A 17,374-nucleotide genomic window follows, 5' to 3' on the forward strand; every position below is an offset into this window, starting at 1 on the left:
ACCAGCTCTCTGACTGCATCCTTGAGCCCTGCCCAGTGACTCAGCTGCTGAGAGATGAATTGCCTATTAATCCACAATGTTGAAATTGCTTTATTGCATGATGCAGGCACGTCCCTGGAGGAAGTTTTAATCTGCGTCTGGACTGTGAGCCATAAATAATGGGAGGCTGGTGCAGTAAAAGTATGTTGTGTGGGTTTGCTTTTAACTGCTGGTGCTATAAATGCTGCTTCCTATTACTGCTGTAAAGAGCCCACAGCCCTGTCCGATAAAAGTCTGAGGAGTCAGAGCATAGCTCTGTTGTTGTTGCTGTGACCTAGAAATAGTTCTCCCTTAAAAAAAAAAGAGCCAAAATTATATGATTATGGGGTTGCCAGATCAGGACAGATCAATGTGATGCCATTGCAGCTTCATTGTGGGTTAGTATATAAAGCCCAGCCTTTTCTAAAGGGCTCAGGTTAGTTTGGGCACATGATGTTTTGTTGTAGGAAGCAGCTCATCAAGCTACTGTCCACCTGTGATTCCTGCATTTCAGAAGGTTGGACTTAGATGACCACTGGGGATACCTTCCAACTCTAAAATTCTATGATTCTATGATCTAGCCCCATATTGCCTACTAATCTGAGTGGCAGCAACTCTCCAAGGTTTTCGGCAGTTCTCCCAGGTTAACTCAGAAGGACACCCTTTCTAACACCTCATCCTCTTTAACAAATCCTGTCCTACTTAATACAACCCCACGGAATCCCCTTCAGTCAGTTGATTGGCTCCTGCATTAAAGAGGCCTCTGTCTACTTGAGCACTAACTTAAAGCACTGGTTGCAATACACACTTATCTCTTTTAATCCAGTGCTGCTGTCAGTTTCGTTAGATAGGCTAGGTTGAGAGATAATGGCTTACCCAAGGCCACTAGTGAGCTTCATGACCCAGCAGGGATTTGAAACCCGAACTTTCCTCTGTGATTCTAAAACCAACACACAGCATATCTGAATTTCCACACTACCTCTTAGCTAAGGGAGTTGCTGAAAGCCCTGTGAATTGCATGCATTTGGCCATGGTTTGGTTATATAGGCCTACTAGTTGATCTTACAAGAGCTGGGCAAGTAATGGTGTTGGTTCTGTGGTGGCTCCAGCCTTCTAGAAATCTCTTGCTTGTGATGTTTTGCATGGCTCTCTCCCTGTCTATTTTTAAATGGGCCTTAGAATATGGGTGCTCTGCTTTTAACTGACACTAGTTGCAGTCAAAACAAAAAAAATTCTTTCCAGTAGCACCTTAAAGACCAACTAAGTTAGTTCTTGGTATGAGCTTTCGTGTGCATGCACACTTCTTCAGATACCACTAGTATCTAGTTGCAGTTGCAGTTTTTACACCTTTAAATAAAATTTTATTTTTAATGCTGTTTTTATATATAATGTTTTTATTTTGTAAATTGCCAGTGTAATAAATAAATACAATGGGAAGGTGGGCAAACTTTGCCCCAGTTGCTGTTGTTGAGGTGGATGAGCTCTAGTGGTTACTTGGTACTGAGGAGAAGTTCAATGAACTTTTTAGATGCTCAGAGGCTATTCTGTTCTCCATCACTTCGCTCTTGCTCCAGAGCGGAGCCAGCACTGAAAATCAGCTCCAGTGTTAACGCCAGTCGAGCCTTGGCTCAAAGAAAGCCTTGATTATGACTTGCCTTGAGCTCTTTGAGTGGAAAATAAATATTTCCTCAGCTTTGCAGAGGAGTACAGATAACTCCATCTACAGTTGCACCTTCTTTGTGCATGGGGTTAGGGGCAGCACAGTAAAGGAGTTGAACCTCCAGCTGGTACTAAAAGAACAGTGTTTATTCCATAAAAAACCCAGCAACTAAAAGCTCAGTGTGTTATGATAATACTATTCATTGGCGGCAAATTAAAGTGAGATAACTGCTGACTAAAATGCTGATGTGCTTTTTCTTTCAAAGAGAGAATTTCTCCACAATTCTTCAAAGGTTGGGCTTGGAAAAACAACCTCATAGACCTAGAGAAAGGATCTGAAGAAAGAGCCTAAAACTTGTATTTGTACTTGGTGCTTTAGAGCAGGGATGGGGAAGTTGTGGCTCCCTAGATGTTGTTGGGACTACCAACCCTGTCAGCCCCAGACAGCATGACCAGTAATCTGGGTTGATGTGGGGTTGAAGTCTACCATCATCCAGAGGGCTGCATGCTCCCCACATTCTTTTGAGTATTGAAAGCCTTTTGGATAACTTATCCCAATATTTTGTTATCTTATCTACTGCAAGGTAGCTTTCTGTTTTTTCCTTGTTTCCTGCTTCACAGCCCTATCAACCTAACCATTGTACTACACTGGCATCCCTCCAGCATTTGCTTAAAAGAGTTAGACACCCGATTTCACTTGACCCTGAGGTTGATGCTTGCTGAAATGCAATAGGCCTTTAAATATTTCTGTTCTTTAGGAATGAATCTTCTTATTAAGGACCTTCTTTTGAAAGACACCTCTGGTCTCTCTGCTTCTCTTTCTCCCTGTTTCACCTGCTGGAATGACAGAGCCAAAAAATAGATTTTAGGAGATCTCTCCTGCCATTGTGGGGCCTATTGAAACTCGGTAAGAGGGGCTCACCTGATTGGCTGAGCAAAACAAACAAACAAACAAACAAACAAACAAACTCTGGTCTTTATTCCCATTTGGCCTTGTTCTGATTTGCTCTTCTACCAAATAATTCATATCTCTAACCCACGCCCATGCTTCTCAATGCTTGGAACAGATAGGAACTGACCCTCTAAACAAGGAGTGGTGAACTGACTGCCCTCCAGAAATGGTTGGACTCTATCTCCCATCATCCCTGACCATTGGCCATGCTGGCTGAGCTTGATGGGAGTTGGAGTCCATCAACAACTACTGGGAGATCACAGGTTCACCGCCACTGATCTAGACCCAGTGCTTGGTAAACATATGCATGTTTACCCAGTACAGTGGTGCCTCGCAAGACGAAAAGAATCCGTTCTGCGAGTCTCTTCGTCTAGCAGTTTTTTCGTCTTGCGAAGCAAGCCCATTGACGGATTAGCAGATTAGCGCTATTAGCGGCTTTTAGTGGCTTATCAGCCTAGCGGATAAACGGCTTAGCGGCTTAGAAAAAGGGGGGGAGGAAAAAACCCCCGCAGGAACTCACAAGACATTTTCGTCTTGCGAAGCAAGCCCATAGGAAATTCGTTTTGTGAAGCACCTCCAAAACGGAAAACTCTTTCGTCTAGCGAGTTTTCCGTCTTGCGGGGCACCACTGTAGTAAGTTCCATTGAAGTAGCCTGAGACCAATTTAAGGTCGCTGTGTGATGGGTAGGAACAAGGAGGGGCAAGTCTCGTCAGAGTCACTTGCAACTTTAGCTCTGTTCTCTTGTACCTGAATTCATACCACACTCAGAAATGTTGAAACAGCTTTCCCTACTAGGGCAGCATCAGTTTGGTGGTCTTAACTTCAGGTCAAATGGTTCAGTCTAGCCAGCAACTGGTCTTCCTCATTAAGTGACAGCTGGGCTCCAGTGAAAACACAGTTCCCTGTCACTGCACAGGGTATTATAGTGTATGAAGCTGAGTGGTTTGGACTGATGACATGTGAAGCAGAGCCACAGCCTATTTCTGCCAAGTTAATTGATTATGCTGACTGGAATCAAAAAGGTCTTAAACATTTTATCTTGGTTCTTGTCTTCCCCCAGGATTGCACCGTAGAAGCAGCAATCCAGGTTGTTGCCTCCAGGCAGGCTTCTGATGGTGCTTCAGAAAGAGCCAGTTGTTAGAATGTGGGAACTGAGTTACAGGGATTTACTGAATAGTTACCGTACTCTGTCTGGAATGTCACAGTACTGGAGGTTGCAATGACAAATGCATCTTGATAACGTTAGCAAGCACATTTGCTTCCTTTTAAAAACTGTGCTTTAAATTTAGGGATGGGGGACGCCTGGTCTTCCAAATGTTGTTCGACTCCAACTCCCATCAGCTCCAGCCAGGAATAATGAGAGTTGTCATCCAGCAGGTTCTGGAGGGCCACCAGTTTCGCAACTCTGATTTGAAATGGACCCAATTGGAATAGTGTTTTAAAGTATTTAAAACTTTTCCTTCTCCAGATCATATATTTCAGTGTGGCTCCTAATGTACCACAGTGCCAACAGGTGTCTGTGGGTTTTAGGAGAGGTGATGAAGAGTACAGTAGTCCTCCCTTGGGCCATTGACATTACCCAATAATACACAGATAGAGTGTGGGTTTTGCGTAGTTATCAGGTCCCCCAGCAACTCCAGAGTTTCAGAGACACTTAAAGCTGCAGGGTCAACGACAGAAACTAAGAGGAGCTGCATTTTCTAGTACTGGTAGTGGCTTTATGTTAAACACCATATGTACAAAGCTACCAGGTTGAGGGTGAAGAACACCTACTTGATGTGGCTTAAATCCTCAGTGACAGCCGTCCCAGAACTGCAAACTGAATAGAAGACGGGGAGGTGCCTGGCTTCCATATTAATTACATTGTGTTTGAAATAATGTAGATGAATGTAAACCCTGTAACACAGCAATAAACTTCAAGGCCCACTACAATATCAATTTGTAAGAAGGATTTTTGTTAGGTGGGAGAGGGGGCAGATTGCTAAAGATTTCCAGAAATTGTATACCTTATATTACAAATCATTGATCAAAACATGTTGGACAAGAGTAGAGGTTCCCAAACTTATTTGGCCTACTACCCCCTTTTCGGGGGGGGGGAATTACTCAGCTTCCCCCTGGAAATCTACCTTCTTTAAGTGAACAAACATTCTGATCCACCCTGGGGGCTGTGCCTGCTTGCCATTGGCCAAATAGGTAGGCAGGCTGTGATCCACTTCCTGGGCCTAGGTGAAGCCGAAAAGGGTTCACCCAACCCCAGAAAAACCCCTTGCCTCCAGCACGACCGCCGGATACAGGGGAGGTGGTGTCACTGTCCTGCAACGGTGCCCAACCTGGTGGTAAGCGTCATTATACAACAGATGAAACATGTGCAAACTGTTGTTGTTGTTGTTGTTGTTGTTGTTTTAATTCTCTTCTCTTCTTTCTTTATGCTTCCACTGCTTCCTTATTTTTATTCAGTGCCCCCAACTGGCACCTCTAGTTACGAACTTAATTCGTTCCTGAGGTCCGTTCTTAACCTGAAACTGTTCTTAACTAGAAGCGTGCTTTTGCTAATGGGGCCTCTTGCTGCCGTTGCACTGCTGGCACACAATTTCCGTTCTCATCCTGGGGCAAAGTTCTCAACTTGAGATAACTCTTCCAGGTTAGCGGAGTTTGTAACCTGAAGCGTTTGTAGCCTGAGGCGTTTGTAACTCGATGTCCCTCCGTACTGCCCCCTGGATCGTTTCAGCGCCCCCCTGGACAGTATTGCCCACTTTGGGAAACACTGGACAAGACCTTGAAGGCTCTCAGCAGCACAAATTAAAATCAACCCCAATTTTTTGTTTCTATTCAATCTCACTTTATGTTAAAGAAAATGCTCTTCAAGTGTGGTGGCAATTTAGGACCCTGGTGAAATTGTGCGTGGCATCAGAAAAATGGTTAAGGAACCTATTAATTTTGTCCCACAGCTTCTTTTGTTAACCAGTCTGAGGAATTGAATTTAGACATAAAATCTCAGGATCCACTTGTTTGTTGTTGTTGTAAGGCTATCTGTGGCACCTTGATGGACAGCTGTACTGGATTTAGACTAGAATTTGCGTTGGGATATGGCTATAGCTGCGAAACTGATCCAATCAGCTGAGGATAATTGGAGTTACAAAATCAAGTGAAGATTTTCATGCAATATGGAATAGCTTTGTTTTGTTTTTCACATCACATGGAGAAGAGATAGCATCCCTCAATGATACATTAATTTTTTCAGAATTCACAGCAGACACTGTCTCGATTACTTAACTGCAACTTTCTTTCTCCACTCTGGAACTGAGCTGGCCTGCAGTATAGGAGACTAATGATTAGTTCTAATCTGCAAGCATCTCTTGTGAGCACAGTGTGCCCATTGTTTATGTCTGAGCTACGGTTACTGTGAGTGTTCTCTTTTTATTTGTGTTTTAGAAATAAAAAGTTAGGTAGGGGAGAAGATGTAAATGTCCACTTACCTTTCCTCTCCCTGCCATTAAATCTCTTTATTATGTTAAATGACCAGTATTTTCCTCTCCCTGAAACCCAAAAGATTTGGGGTTTAACAGATGGTCCCTTTCTGGTGGCTTGCTGTCCTTCCTTTGCTTATTATCTTAATAGAGGTTTTGTATACTGGTTTTTTTTTAATGCAATACTGCTTTTTTAACAACTGTAAAAAAGACCTTTATCTATAATGAAAGATACATAATGAAGAACCACCTCCGCATGCCATTAAGCACTCTTCCCCAAGTCTCTCCCAACCATTTTCAGAGTTTTGGGTCTCTCCTCTTCAACCTTTTGTAGATACAGACCTGTGCCCCCAGTTCTTACAGCCAAGTTGGAGATGAGCATATACCGGTATATGTGAAAGGCTGTAGTGCAGCCTGGGTGTAATTTTGGGGGTGTGTTGGTGTGGTGTAAATCTGTGTTACCATAGGGAAATGAAGTCCTTGCATTAAGGCTGTTAGAGATTGAGAAAGGTGCAGTGAATTTAGAATGGAGGAAAGAATTCATACTAGGTCAGTGATTCATTTCATAGCTGGTAATTGAAGATTAGAGAGGGGGCTCACTAACGGTACCGCTTTGAGGTTTTTTTTTTGTTTTTGCACCAGTGATAAATAAATATTATGAAATGAATAAAATAGCTTTCTTATACACTCAGAGCTGTTCTCACTGTGGTCTCCTTCTGATCATTCAGCCCCACTTGCCTACCTCCTGGGTTTAACTTGCACATTAGCTTCCTCCCTAGTCCAGTATGGTGGAATGCTTATGTTTATATTTGGGTCTATGTTGGTTGAGACTGTAGCTTGTAGGGTGTCATTTTAAAGAGTACGTTTTCCTGGATCTTTGGGAACGGAGTGTTTTCCAATAATACAACTTGGTAGGGGAATTCTCCCCCCCCATATTATTGCACAAACCTTTTCCCACCATGCCCTTTAAAATAAAAATTGCCATTTTAAAATGGTCTTTAAAACTTGTAACACGTGCCACCATGCCCTTAAAAAACCCTTGATATTTTAAAGTATTTTTTAAAAAAATCTCCTATGGTTTTAAATAATACTGCTTTCATATGTATGTTCCAGCTATTTTTTTATTACAGGGAGGGGAAAATGACATTTTAGAAAGTAAATCTAAAAAACAATACTCTGCACATTATGTATAGACACACTAATCAACAAAGACCACCAAGCATAAAGCAAATTCCAGAGTGGCTTTGGTTCAAGTTTGTGTGTTTAGGAATAGGAGAGTGGAGACCAAAGTATTTCATAGTATGATAAAATGTGAAGAGATATTAGAGATCATGTAGTCTAAACCCTTGCTCACTGGGGATGTAACTAGAACATTGCTGACAGAGAGTTATCCAGCCTCTTTTTTTAATACTTCTGGACGACTTCCCATCATCTGCTAAGGCAGTCTTAATCCATTGTCAGCAGGCGCGTCAGCTCTAGGGGGCTGGCATGTCTCAGTCTTTGTTGGAAAGTGGTGGGGCCCCTTCAATGTTGAGGGGGCCCAGGGTGCGTCATGTGCGTGCGACGTCATGCGTGTTGCAGCTTCAGCTGCTCACTCCTTCAGAGAGGTCGACCTTCTCCAGACAACATGACGCGGCTTGCATGCTGCTCACATGATGTCACACACACGTGACAGGCGATGGCCCCTCCCAGTCTTGGGGGCAACCTGGTGCCTCTTACTAGTAGACAGTTCTAACCATTATGTTCCCTTTGTGTTTAGCTGAAATTAGCTTCCTTGTAAATTCCACCAGTTGTTTCTAGTCCTGCCCTCTGGAATAGCAGAGTGGAAATCAGCAACATCTTCTGCATGGCAGCTTTTCAGAGATTTGTATGCAGCTGTTATACCTCCCCTTAATATTCTCTTCTCCATTTAAAACATACCCATCTCTTCCAACTGTTCCTCACTGGACTTAGTTTCCAGAGCCCTTGCCATTTGTTTTGACCCTTTCGCATTTGAACCTGTCCACTTGTTGATGTCAGATGTGTTGTGACATGAGATAGGGCCTTCTCAGTGGTGATGCCCAGGCTATGAAATTCTATTGCTAGAGATGTTCTTTTCCCCCAGCAGCAAGCTAAAACAGTTTTATTATCCATTCAAGCTGAAGGCGTTGTATAAAATTTGTATTAAGTGTTATGTTGCTGATTTTTTAAAATTATTATGGCAGGCATTTTAAGCTATTTTTGTTAGCTGCCTTGGATAGAACAGCAGGCCAATTAAATACATACTTATCTAATTTGGCAAGTGGCTACTTTTAGTGTGTGCTTTATTTATTTTTAAAGAAAAAGAACTATTGTACAAGTTGACCTGTTTATATGTGTGAGAGTGAGTGAGACGCAATCTGTATCTGTTGAAATGTAATGTGGGCATTGACATCTCAACGGGATGATTTTCAACAATTGTCTCAAAATATATCATTTTGAATACATCATTCCATCAAATCCTTCTCTGGAGATATACTTGTTACAAAACAGGTTTACACTGTCCTCCAGTGCTGCCCATTGTTTCCTGTCCAAAGATAAACAGAATATTTTAAATTGGGGTTTTAATTTTTACTCTCTCCCCTTCTTTTTTCATTTCTGCAGCATTATCTGAGGAGGTTGATGTCTATGTTGCACCACTTCCAAAGATTGGGGAACAAGCCCTGGAGAGCTCTACCTCACAAATATTATGTAAGATTCTTGTTACTGCCCTCCCTCCCTGAGATTCATGCCCCTAACTCAGTGATGACAACTTTGCTTGGTTCCGTTAGTTCCAAGTTGTTTGATGACCATCCTGATCCCATGCTCCCCCTCTTTTGCTGTGCCAGAGTTTGACTTGTTCAGTAGTTGATCTAGAATGGGCCAAAGGGGATTCTGCCTACAAATTAAGACATCAGTGAACTATCTGATGTTTGCAGATTATCTGACATCTTCTGCACTGTTAGTGAAAAGCCACCCACTGCCATCTTCCAGCTGCCTAAACACACTCCCCCTCCCCTCTTTTTAAACCTTTTAAGTGGCAGTAGTGGAGACAAATGGCAAGATGGAAGGAAGGATATTTCTTGCCCGCTTCTTCTCTCTTTCTTGCCCTGATCTTGGATGCAGTAAGCAGTAATGCTGTGGAACGTGAGAGATCACGAGAGATCACGAGAGATAAGGTTTTCCTGAGGGTTGCATGTTTCTGGCATGCAGTTACATGGAGCCAGGGTGATGGAAGCAGGGAGCCTCATTTTCTTCTTACCATGTTCCTCCTCCTGTTGTCCTTTACTTAATGTAAAGAGATGGGAAGGGAAAGTGTGCCAAGCACAGCGTGTATAGGAAGGGGGGTGGCTCTTGCAGAGGTCAGCAAAGTTGGGTGGGTGCTAAGCTGGGGATTCTTCTCTGGCTTGGATTTTTATTTGCACCCATTAAGAATTTTGCAGTTTGTAAAGCTTGTGTCTCATTTGAGGTGGCTTTTCTGAGGCCCTGAAGAGTGATTTGTAACCTGGCTAGGGAGAATTTTCCCAGTGTCTCTAGTACTAATATAGCTGTGGTAAAAATAATGAAATATGTTCAAAGTCTTCATTCAGTGTGTATGATTATTCCACTTACCTTAAAATACCCTTAAGGCATTATTGATCTGTGAGTGGTTTTAAGAGACAATTTTGTTTATTTCTAGAAAATTTATGACTGCTTCTTCAGAGCAGGGGATTATTCAATTCTGAATAATAATAATAACAACAACAACAGTAACGATTCATTTTTATTACAACATAATAACAATACATAGTAATAAATAATGGTAGATTATTTGAAACCTTCCTAGTCTTATTCCTGGCTTGCAGCAAGCTGCTTGCATCAGAGGCATTTCAAATGCGATGGGGTTTCCATAAGAAACAGTGATTCTGGGGTGAATGTTTGGCTTGTAATTCTCTCTCTCCTCTAAGATATCGATTGGCGGGGTGTTTGTCCTTCGTTTGTTCCCAGACATAGGGTACCTGGAAATCTGAGAACATGTGTTGCCTGGGTGTTCTTCTTTTGCAGGACTCTTGTTTACCTTGGGCTTCTGTTTTTGGTGCCCTTCAATGTTCTGTGTCCTTTGCCTGTGATTCCACATTGACATTTGCCTTTCTGTTGATGTGGGAGCACCCTAGGTTCCTTGCACAGGTGCAATGTTGGGTCTACAAAGTCGTGTTGGAGCAGTCTAGGCAACAGTGCCTTTGGCCATTATTATATCTTGTTGAGACGTGCCTTGATGGTGAGTGGGATCTGATTGTTAAAACAGCCAGTCGTTTGAGTGTTTTGATGGACTGATCTTTTTTTCTTTTTGCTGTATGTCATTGTCTTTTATCAAAATGATTTTAAATTTGTTTTAATTAAGAATAATGAAATATCCTCGCCTCCCAGCTTGCACCATTACAAATTTGTTTTAAAAGCCTGGAGAGTTGAGTTGTTTGATGTTTACAAGTTGGGTTATCCTGGGTTGATGTGGTGCCCTCTTTTCTGATTGGCTTTTGGATCTTGAGTATTAGCCACTGGCCATTTGCATATTTGATACAGGTTGTCAGCTTGGGAGAGCTGGTTATGATGGTTATCAAGAAACAGCTCGATGATGTGGTCCTTAGGCTTGCTTCTTAGTCCCTGATCTGTAATCCAATTTCAGCAGGCTGTTTTTACTTAATAGTGAGGAAGATTCACTCTTTGCAGACACAGAGGCCTTCTCCTCATTTATTATTCACATTTTTGAGGAGGGGAGTCCTGCCACTGAAAACATGTTCTTAGGTTGACTTTACAGATTCTGGGGCCTAGCCCTGTTTGGAAAAAAGCAAAGCCAAAGTCAGTTTAAATGCTGGTTAGTGCAGAATACTAGGTTTATTTTGTGTCCAGTTCTGGGCACCACAATTTAAGAAGAATGTTGGCAAGCTGGAACATGTGCAGAGGAGGTCAATCAAGATGATCAAATATCTGGCAACCAAGCCTTATGAGGAACTGTTGACGGAGCTGGGTATGTTTAGCCTGGAAAAGAGGAGACTGGGGAGATATGAGAGCCATCTTCAAATATCTCAAGGGCTGTTGCATGGAAGAGGGAACAAGATTGTTTTCTCCTGCTCTGGAGGGTAGGACTTGAACCAATGGCTTCAAGTTACAAGAAAGGGGATTCAACTAAACATCAGAAAAAGCTTTTTGACAGTAAGAGCTGTTCAACACTGGAATGGACTCCCTCCCTTAGAGATTTTTAAGCAGAGGTTGGATGGTCATCTATCATGGATGCTTTAGCTGAGATCCCTTCATTGGACTAGATGGCCCTTAGGGCCCTTCCAACTCTACGATTCTATGATCTGCCTATGAAACGCACCTATCCACACTTTAAGAAGGTTAGCAGGATCTGGGGAATAGTCGTTTGAATGCTATTCTCATATTTCAAGGGAAAGGAGTAAAGAGAAGGAAGGGCTTGGGGGAACTGTTTCTGTAGCTTTCATTTCTGTGCTTGCCTCTGATTGACCAGCAGTTTTGAGGAAGGATTTTGCCTTGTTTGCAAAACAGGGGCTTTGGTTACCCAATCTTTCAGGATGTGGCTTTAAGCATTTTCATCTGTTTTTGCACTTTATAAAAATGGAAGTTCAAGAAGACTCTCCACAAAAAGAAGGAACAAAGAACCAGTTCAAATGGGCAGAAGGGAGATCAGCATGGGCAGGACGTGGATACTGCATGGTCAAGTGCACTCAAATTGAACCTTGAGCATTGCCTCAGGATGTGCTCTGTGGTGTGAATTATGCTAGATGTTAACCTCCTCCCTTTTAGTGTTTAGAGTGAGTTTTAAACATATTTTATTGCATTTTTTAATTAATCACACATAAGGGAAAAGAGGGTGGGGATCTTCTACAAATTAAATAACCTTTTTGAATTTGAAATCCCTAACTGTGTGTATATGTGCACATACACATACCTCCCAAAAGAAGATGTGTTGTTTCTGGTACTATCAAAATGAAGAGCTGACTGCTAGTGCTCTTAGAAACTCTTCAGGACTAGCAACTCTTCAGAACTAGCAAAGTGGGACTGCCTTCACTCTCCCTCCCAGAGTACCACTAGAAAGCAGGTGAATGCTTCCACCATAAGGAGCAGTCCTTATGGCAGCAGCCACAGAGCAGGAATTGTGCCTGTAAAATGCAGTGAGATTTTGCAAAGGTATATAGGAGATCTTAGCAGAGGATATAATTGGAGTGTTCCGCATGAATCCGTTCAGCCCAGTCTCCTTGTGGGAGAAAGTAAGGGATTTGCTTCTCTATGTAGTCTGAGTCGGTCTACCTTCCATTTTCTATGGTAGTGGTTCCTAATCCCCCCCCCCCCCACCAACCACTTGAAAATTCTGGAGGGTATTGGCAGAACACTTAATGATTTTTCTGTCTGATTAGCAATTGCAAATAGATGCTAAAGTCTTATTATATTTTAGTGTATTAAAATTTGAATTCCATATATTTTTTAAAAAAGCATTTTAGCATCTAGCACAGCATGATTGCAATTACTAAACAACAGGCAGAAGAATCATTAAGTGGCTACTATCCTCCTTTATAAATGGATAAATGGATAACTCCCACTCTGAGTTACCCGCTTTCTCTTGTGTGTGTTTTCTTAGCTTCCCCCTCCTATTTCTTGCTGTTTCGTTTGCTCTCATGCATTGACTTTCCACTCCTTATGAATGCTTTGTCAGCCTCTTTTCACTGTTTGAGCCTTTCCCCTGTCTTGTTACCAGTTGTGGCTTTGTTCCCCTGAGGGAGGCAGAGCCTCTTCCCCCTGTCACTTCCAGTCCATCTTGTTCTCGTTCTGGGAGGATTGCTGTTCTACACACACACATACACACACACACCCACACACCCACACACACACACTCTTACTTCTTCACAGGCACGTAGCTACACTGCTCCACAGACTCACCGCCATACACCACCTGAAGGAAGTTTGTGGACCACTCTTCAGTAACCCCTGCTTGAGGATTAAGGCCTATGGTGTACTGCTGATTTTTGGTTCCACACATTTTAACAAAAGCACAAGAATTCTGGGTAGTCAAATCTGTGTATATCCTTGCGCTAGCAACTTCTGCCTTGGAACAGACTTCTTCAAATGTTGCTATGGTGGAGGATCTGCTGATCTTACCCACAACAATATTTTACTAACAGTCGCTGCAATCAGTTTGAGTCTCTTTCAAAGGTTGTTTCTAGACCAGCTGTTGCCAAGCTGGTGTCTTCTCAGATGGTTTGGACTACAACTCCAAAGATTGTGCTCACGGGACCTGATGGGAATTTCAGTCCAAAACATCTGGAAAGGTACTAGGTTGGCCAAGGCTGCTCTATGGTACAGGCAAGTGCTTCTCTGCCACCAAGTTGCATCTGCATAGGCTATATGGTAATACTCTTCCCTTGGATATGGGTTTGAATTTGAGAGATTCAGAACAGAAGCTGTGGTAGTCTTTGTTTTCCTCCCGGGAGTACAGGATCCTAATGCAGAAAAAGCTGTTTTGTAAGTGCATGTTTGTAAGTACCCAGTGAACTCTTGCCTTAAAATTGCTTCCAGATAATCAGAAGATATGCAAAGAATTTGCTCTCTTCCCTCCCCCACAGCCCACTTTTCAGGCTATCAATGTCCAACTAGTGACTTAACATTAGTACATGCAGGCAGGTGGGTTAGCAACATTGTTTTGTGTGAACTGGTGACTTTTGCTAATTTTATTTTTAAGAGTTCCCTCGTTCAATGCAGCAGAGGCATCTCATATTCCAATTCCTAACTGGCCCATGAGGGCAAGGTGGAATCTCTAGTTCCCTCCTATTTGCTGGCAGGATCTGGTGGTGAGGCCTGCAAGTCACCCCTTCTGAGGCTCTGTTGAGCTCTGATAGGAATCTGGCCTGGATCTTGGCACTGGAGAAATCTCTGTGCTGTTTTTGGAAATAGCTGAAAATAAGGCAGAGCGCAAGAGTGTTTTTGCTGTAACCTTAGTGATAAAACCAACAACAACCATGACTAGCAAAGAAACAACCACCCTGACACGAAGGAAAAGACTCAGACTCATCATGGTCAAGATGGATAGACAGACAGACACAGAGAGAGAAAGAGAGGGAGAGAGAGAAATATCTGGGACTTACTGTTAAGTAGAGAGGATCAAAGTTTTGACAGAAGGGAGATATTGAAAAATCAGTATCTAGTGAAGGAATCCAGAGGAAAGAGACATTCACTGTTGATCTGGGGAGGATTGTCTTGGCAAGAAGCCACGCTAGCCCTTGTGGAGGCTATGGGTGGTGCCCAAAAGCCTGCTCTTGAAAAGCATCTAAGCAGCAACCATTATATATATATATATATATATATATATATATATATATATATATATATATGTGTGTGTGTGTGTGTGTGTGTATATATATATATATATATATATATATATATATATATATATATGACTAGTGACCTAATCCTACTTGACAGTCATGTTGGCAGTTCATGATGAAGGGCAGGGGAATAGATGTCGTCCAGGAACACGTTCTAGATTTCAGGGCATAACTAAGTGGTAGAGCACATTCTGTGCATGTTAAAGGCCCTAGATAGCTTCAGCCCCTTGAATCTTCAGGTAGGGATGGGTGGAGGGTGGCTGCTGGCAGTGTAGTGTGTAGGTAGGCAATGCTATGTCGTCTGACCCGGTATAAGGCAGCTTCTTGTGTCCCTAGATACTCTGTGTAGTGGATGGGTGGTGGTGGAAGTGTCCAAATTAAGAGTCCAGCTTCTCTGCTTAGATGCACCACAACTTACACATATTTAGCTGTTTGGATGGCTGCTCTTTATTGATGATGATGTGCCTGTCTCATTAAACAAAGAAATTGCACTCCATAGTTGGAACTGTATGCATATAAAGTATCACAGAATTTTGTAACTAAAAGTCAAAATGATTTCATGTGACACTTTAAAGAAAATATACTGCCCTCTGCCCAAACTCATCAAGATTTTTTAAAAATAAAAATAATATAAAAAGCAGGGACTTGTCTTACTTTGCCTCTTAATAGCTTTTTATTCTGACTTGGATGAGCACATGACCTTTGTTCCTCTGCAATCATACATATTTCGTACTTTGCTTTAAAGGAATGAAATATTAAGAAACAGAAGCAATGTGGTTTCTTGTTCCCAATGTTTTGGCAAGTTATGTGGTGATCCTTGCGGCGGTTTAGATTACAAGCACTAGAATGACTTGAAAGCTTGCTGATGGGTGTGGTGGCTGGTTGTAAGGGTGGGCGGGGATGGAGAAGCTATGCATGTTTAAAGTAAATATTTACATTGTAAGTGAATCCACTGCTACCTCCCCACCTCCTCCCCAAACTGAAATAAATTATGAACAGCAAATGCCTGTGGCTTCTGCAACTGGATCTAAAGCTCAGTAGTTAACAGAAATATCATTCATGAACCCAGAAAACCAGATCCGAGTGAGGCTGCTTTTTTTCTGGAAAGTGTAGGCATTTAAAGAAAAAGTTGCAAAAATAAGTTTGAATGGTTAAAAAGCCTTTTTATCACCACATTTTAAAAGTTTTATTCCCATTTCTGAATTTCTTTGTCTAAAGCCTGTATGTTTCTTGTTTGTTTGATCTTTCCACATTCACTTTTCAAGCACATAGCAGGAAAACATTTATTTAAGCCAGGGGAAAAAATGCAGAATTTCAGACGGCAGAGAAAACCTAGCTAAATGACCCAAGGCTGTCTTTTTCCTAGCTCCGCAAATTCTCCATTTCCTATAAAGCCATCATTTTGTTTTGTTTTTCTTTTGAAATAAACACTGTCAAAACAAAGTCCTCATCTAAGCTCTGTCTGAGTTAGGATTGGATACATTTTGTCGTTAAAAAACAACAACAAAAGAATTCAGTTTGCTTCCTTCCTTCTGTAATTTCATGCAAAGCCTTTCTAAGCAGTTTTTAGTTTCCTTATTCCCAGGGCTTCTTGCTTCTTCTCTAGTGTTCTTGAAGAAACTTCACTTGTATCTTCATCCTTTATACTCTCCCAAATGGCAAACATTCCCTCTTTACTCAGTAAGGGTGACATCTTAAGAAATTTGCTTGTAGCTGATGAGTATGGTGTAGATGGTCTATGAACTGTCCTGAGATTTTGTGATGAAAGGCGGTAAATAAAGTGAATAAATAGTAAATAAATAAATAATAGATATACTGCCTTGTGGTCAGCCCAGGATGTATAAACTGTAATGACAGCCACCAATTTGGATGGCTTTAAAAGAGGATTGAACAAATTAATGAAGGATAAGGCTATGTTCTACCCATGTTGGAGGCAGTGTGCCTCTGAATAACAGAGTGCTGGGGATCACAAGTGGGGAGAGTGCTGTTGCACTCAGGTCATGCTTACAGGCTTCCAACCATGGGCATCTGGTTGGCCCCAGAGACTAGGATGCTGGACTAGATGGACCACTGGCCAGATTCACAAGGCTCTTCTTCTGTTCTTAGGATGCTTTAGCGACCCATTGAGAACCAGCCTCTCTCCAGCATAGCTCTTACTTCTTTGACTTAATGTGAAGTCAAAGGGTATTTGTCTACTTCAAAATGGGAAACCTTAAGACCCTTGCTCAGAGAACCCATGTTTATTTGTACAGTATATTGCTTATTGCAGTTTGTGTGACCAAAGGTAAGCCAGGTGATTCCATGGATTCATAATTTCTGCAAAAACATCAAATATGGACTGAGATCTATGCTAAGTGTTTGGTAGTGTTATATGGAAGAGCTCTTTTTGATTAAATGGCTTCAGAATGAAAGCAGGGAGCGGTTGTTCCCTCTTATCAAAACTCTCTTCCTGTAGAAAGCTAGCATTTCAGAGAGAAGTATTTTATCCTAACCTTCTTAGCATGTTAGTTTTCTGTGGGCAGAAGGCTTTTGAAGTGAAAGAGAATTCAGAAGATATTGTTTCCTCACCTGCAGTCTGAAGAGGTACAGACTGTGAATGGGTGTACAATGTGATTATCCTGAATATATTGGCTAGTTATTACTGAATTAGAGGATGGGCTGTGCCACCTGAATCTGCTGATACTTTGGTTTCCAGAATTTGATTTCAATATGTGACAATGTGGACTGTAACCTTTGTGGACTTTATTTGGAGTTTTGGACTGAATTTTCAGTCTGAAAAATTTCACACTGAATTTCCTGGTTTTGCAAGCTGGAGCTTAGATACACAGTTGATGTAGAAGGGATGGAATATCCAAAGTTTCAGAATGGAAGGATAGATGCATTATGCAGTAGCACTATGAATTAA

At 41.9% G+C, this 17,374-nt stretch overlaps 1 protein-coding gene across 5 annotated transcripts in view; it reads left to right on the plus strand.

Moving 5' to 3' along the window:
• Positions 1-17,374, plus strand: part of LRP1 (LDL receptor related protein 1) — a 314,457-nt gene that overhangs the window by 47,984 nt on the left and 249,099 nt on the right. For 3 of the 5 annotated variants that reach the window (XM_081900693.1, XM_081900694.1, XM_081900696.1), the window contains one exon: positions 8,720-8,806. The exons of the other annotated variants lie outside the window; for them this stretch is intronic. In XM_081900693.1, the coding sequence (XP_081756819.1) occupies positions 8,720-8,806 (87 nt within the window). The remainder of the gene's footprint in view (positions 1-8,719; positions 8,807-17,374) is intronic. 5 annotated transcript variants of the gene reach the window in all.

The sequence above is a fragment of the Podarcis melisellensis genome (genome assembly GCF_964234715.1).
Source record: "Podarcis melisellensis genome assembly, chromosome: 2".
In the NCBI taxonomy this organism is placed as follows: domain Eukaryota; kingdom Metazoa; phylum Chordata; class Lepidosauria; order Squamata; family Lacertidae; genus Podarcis; species Podarcis melisellensis.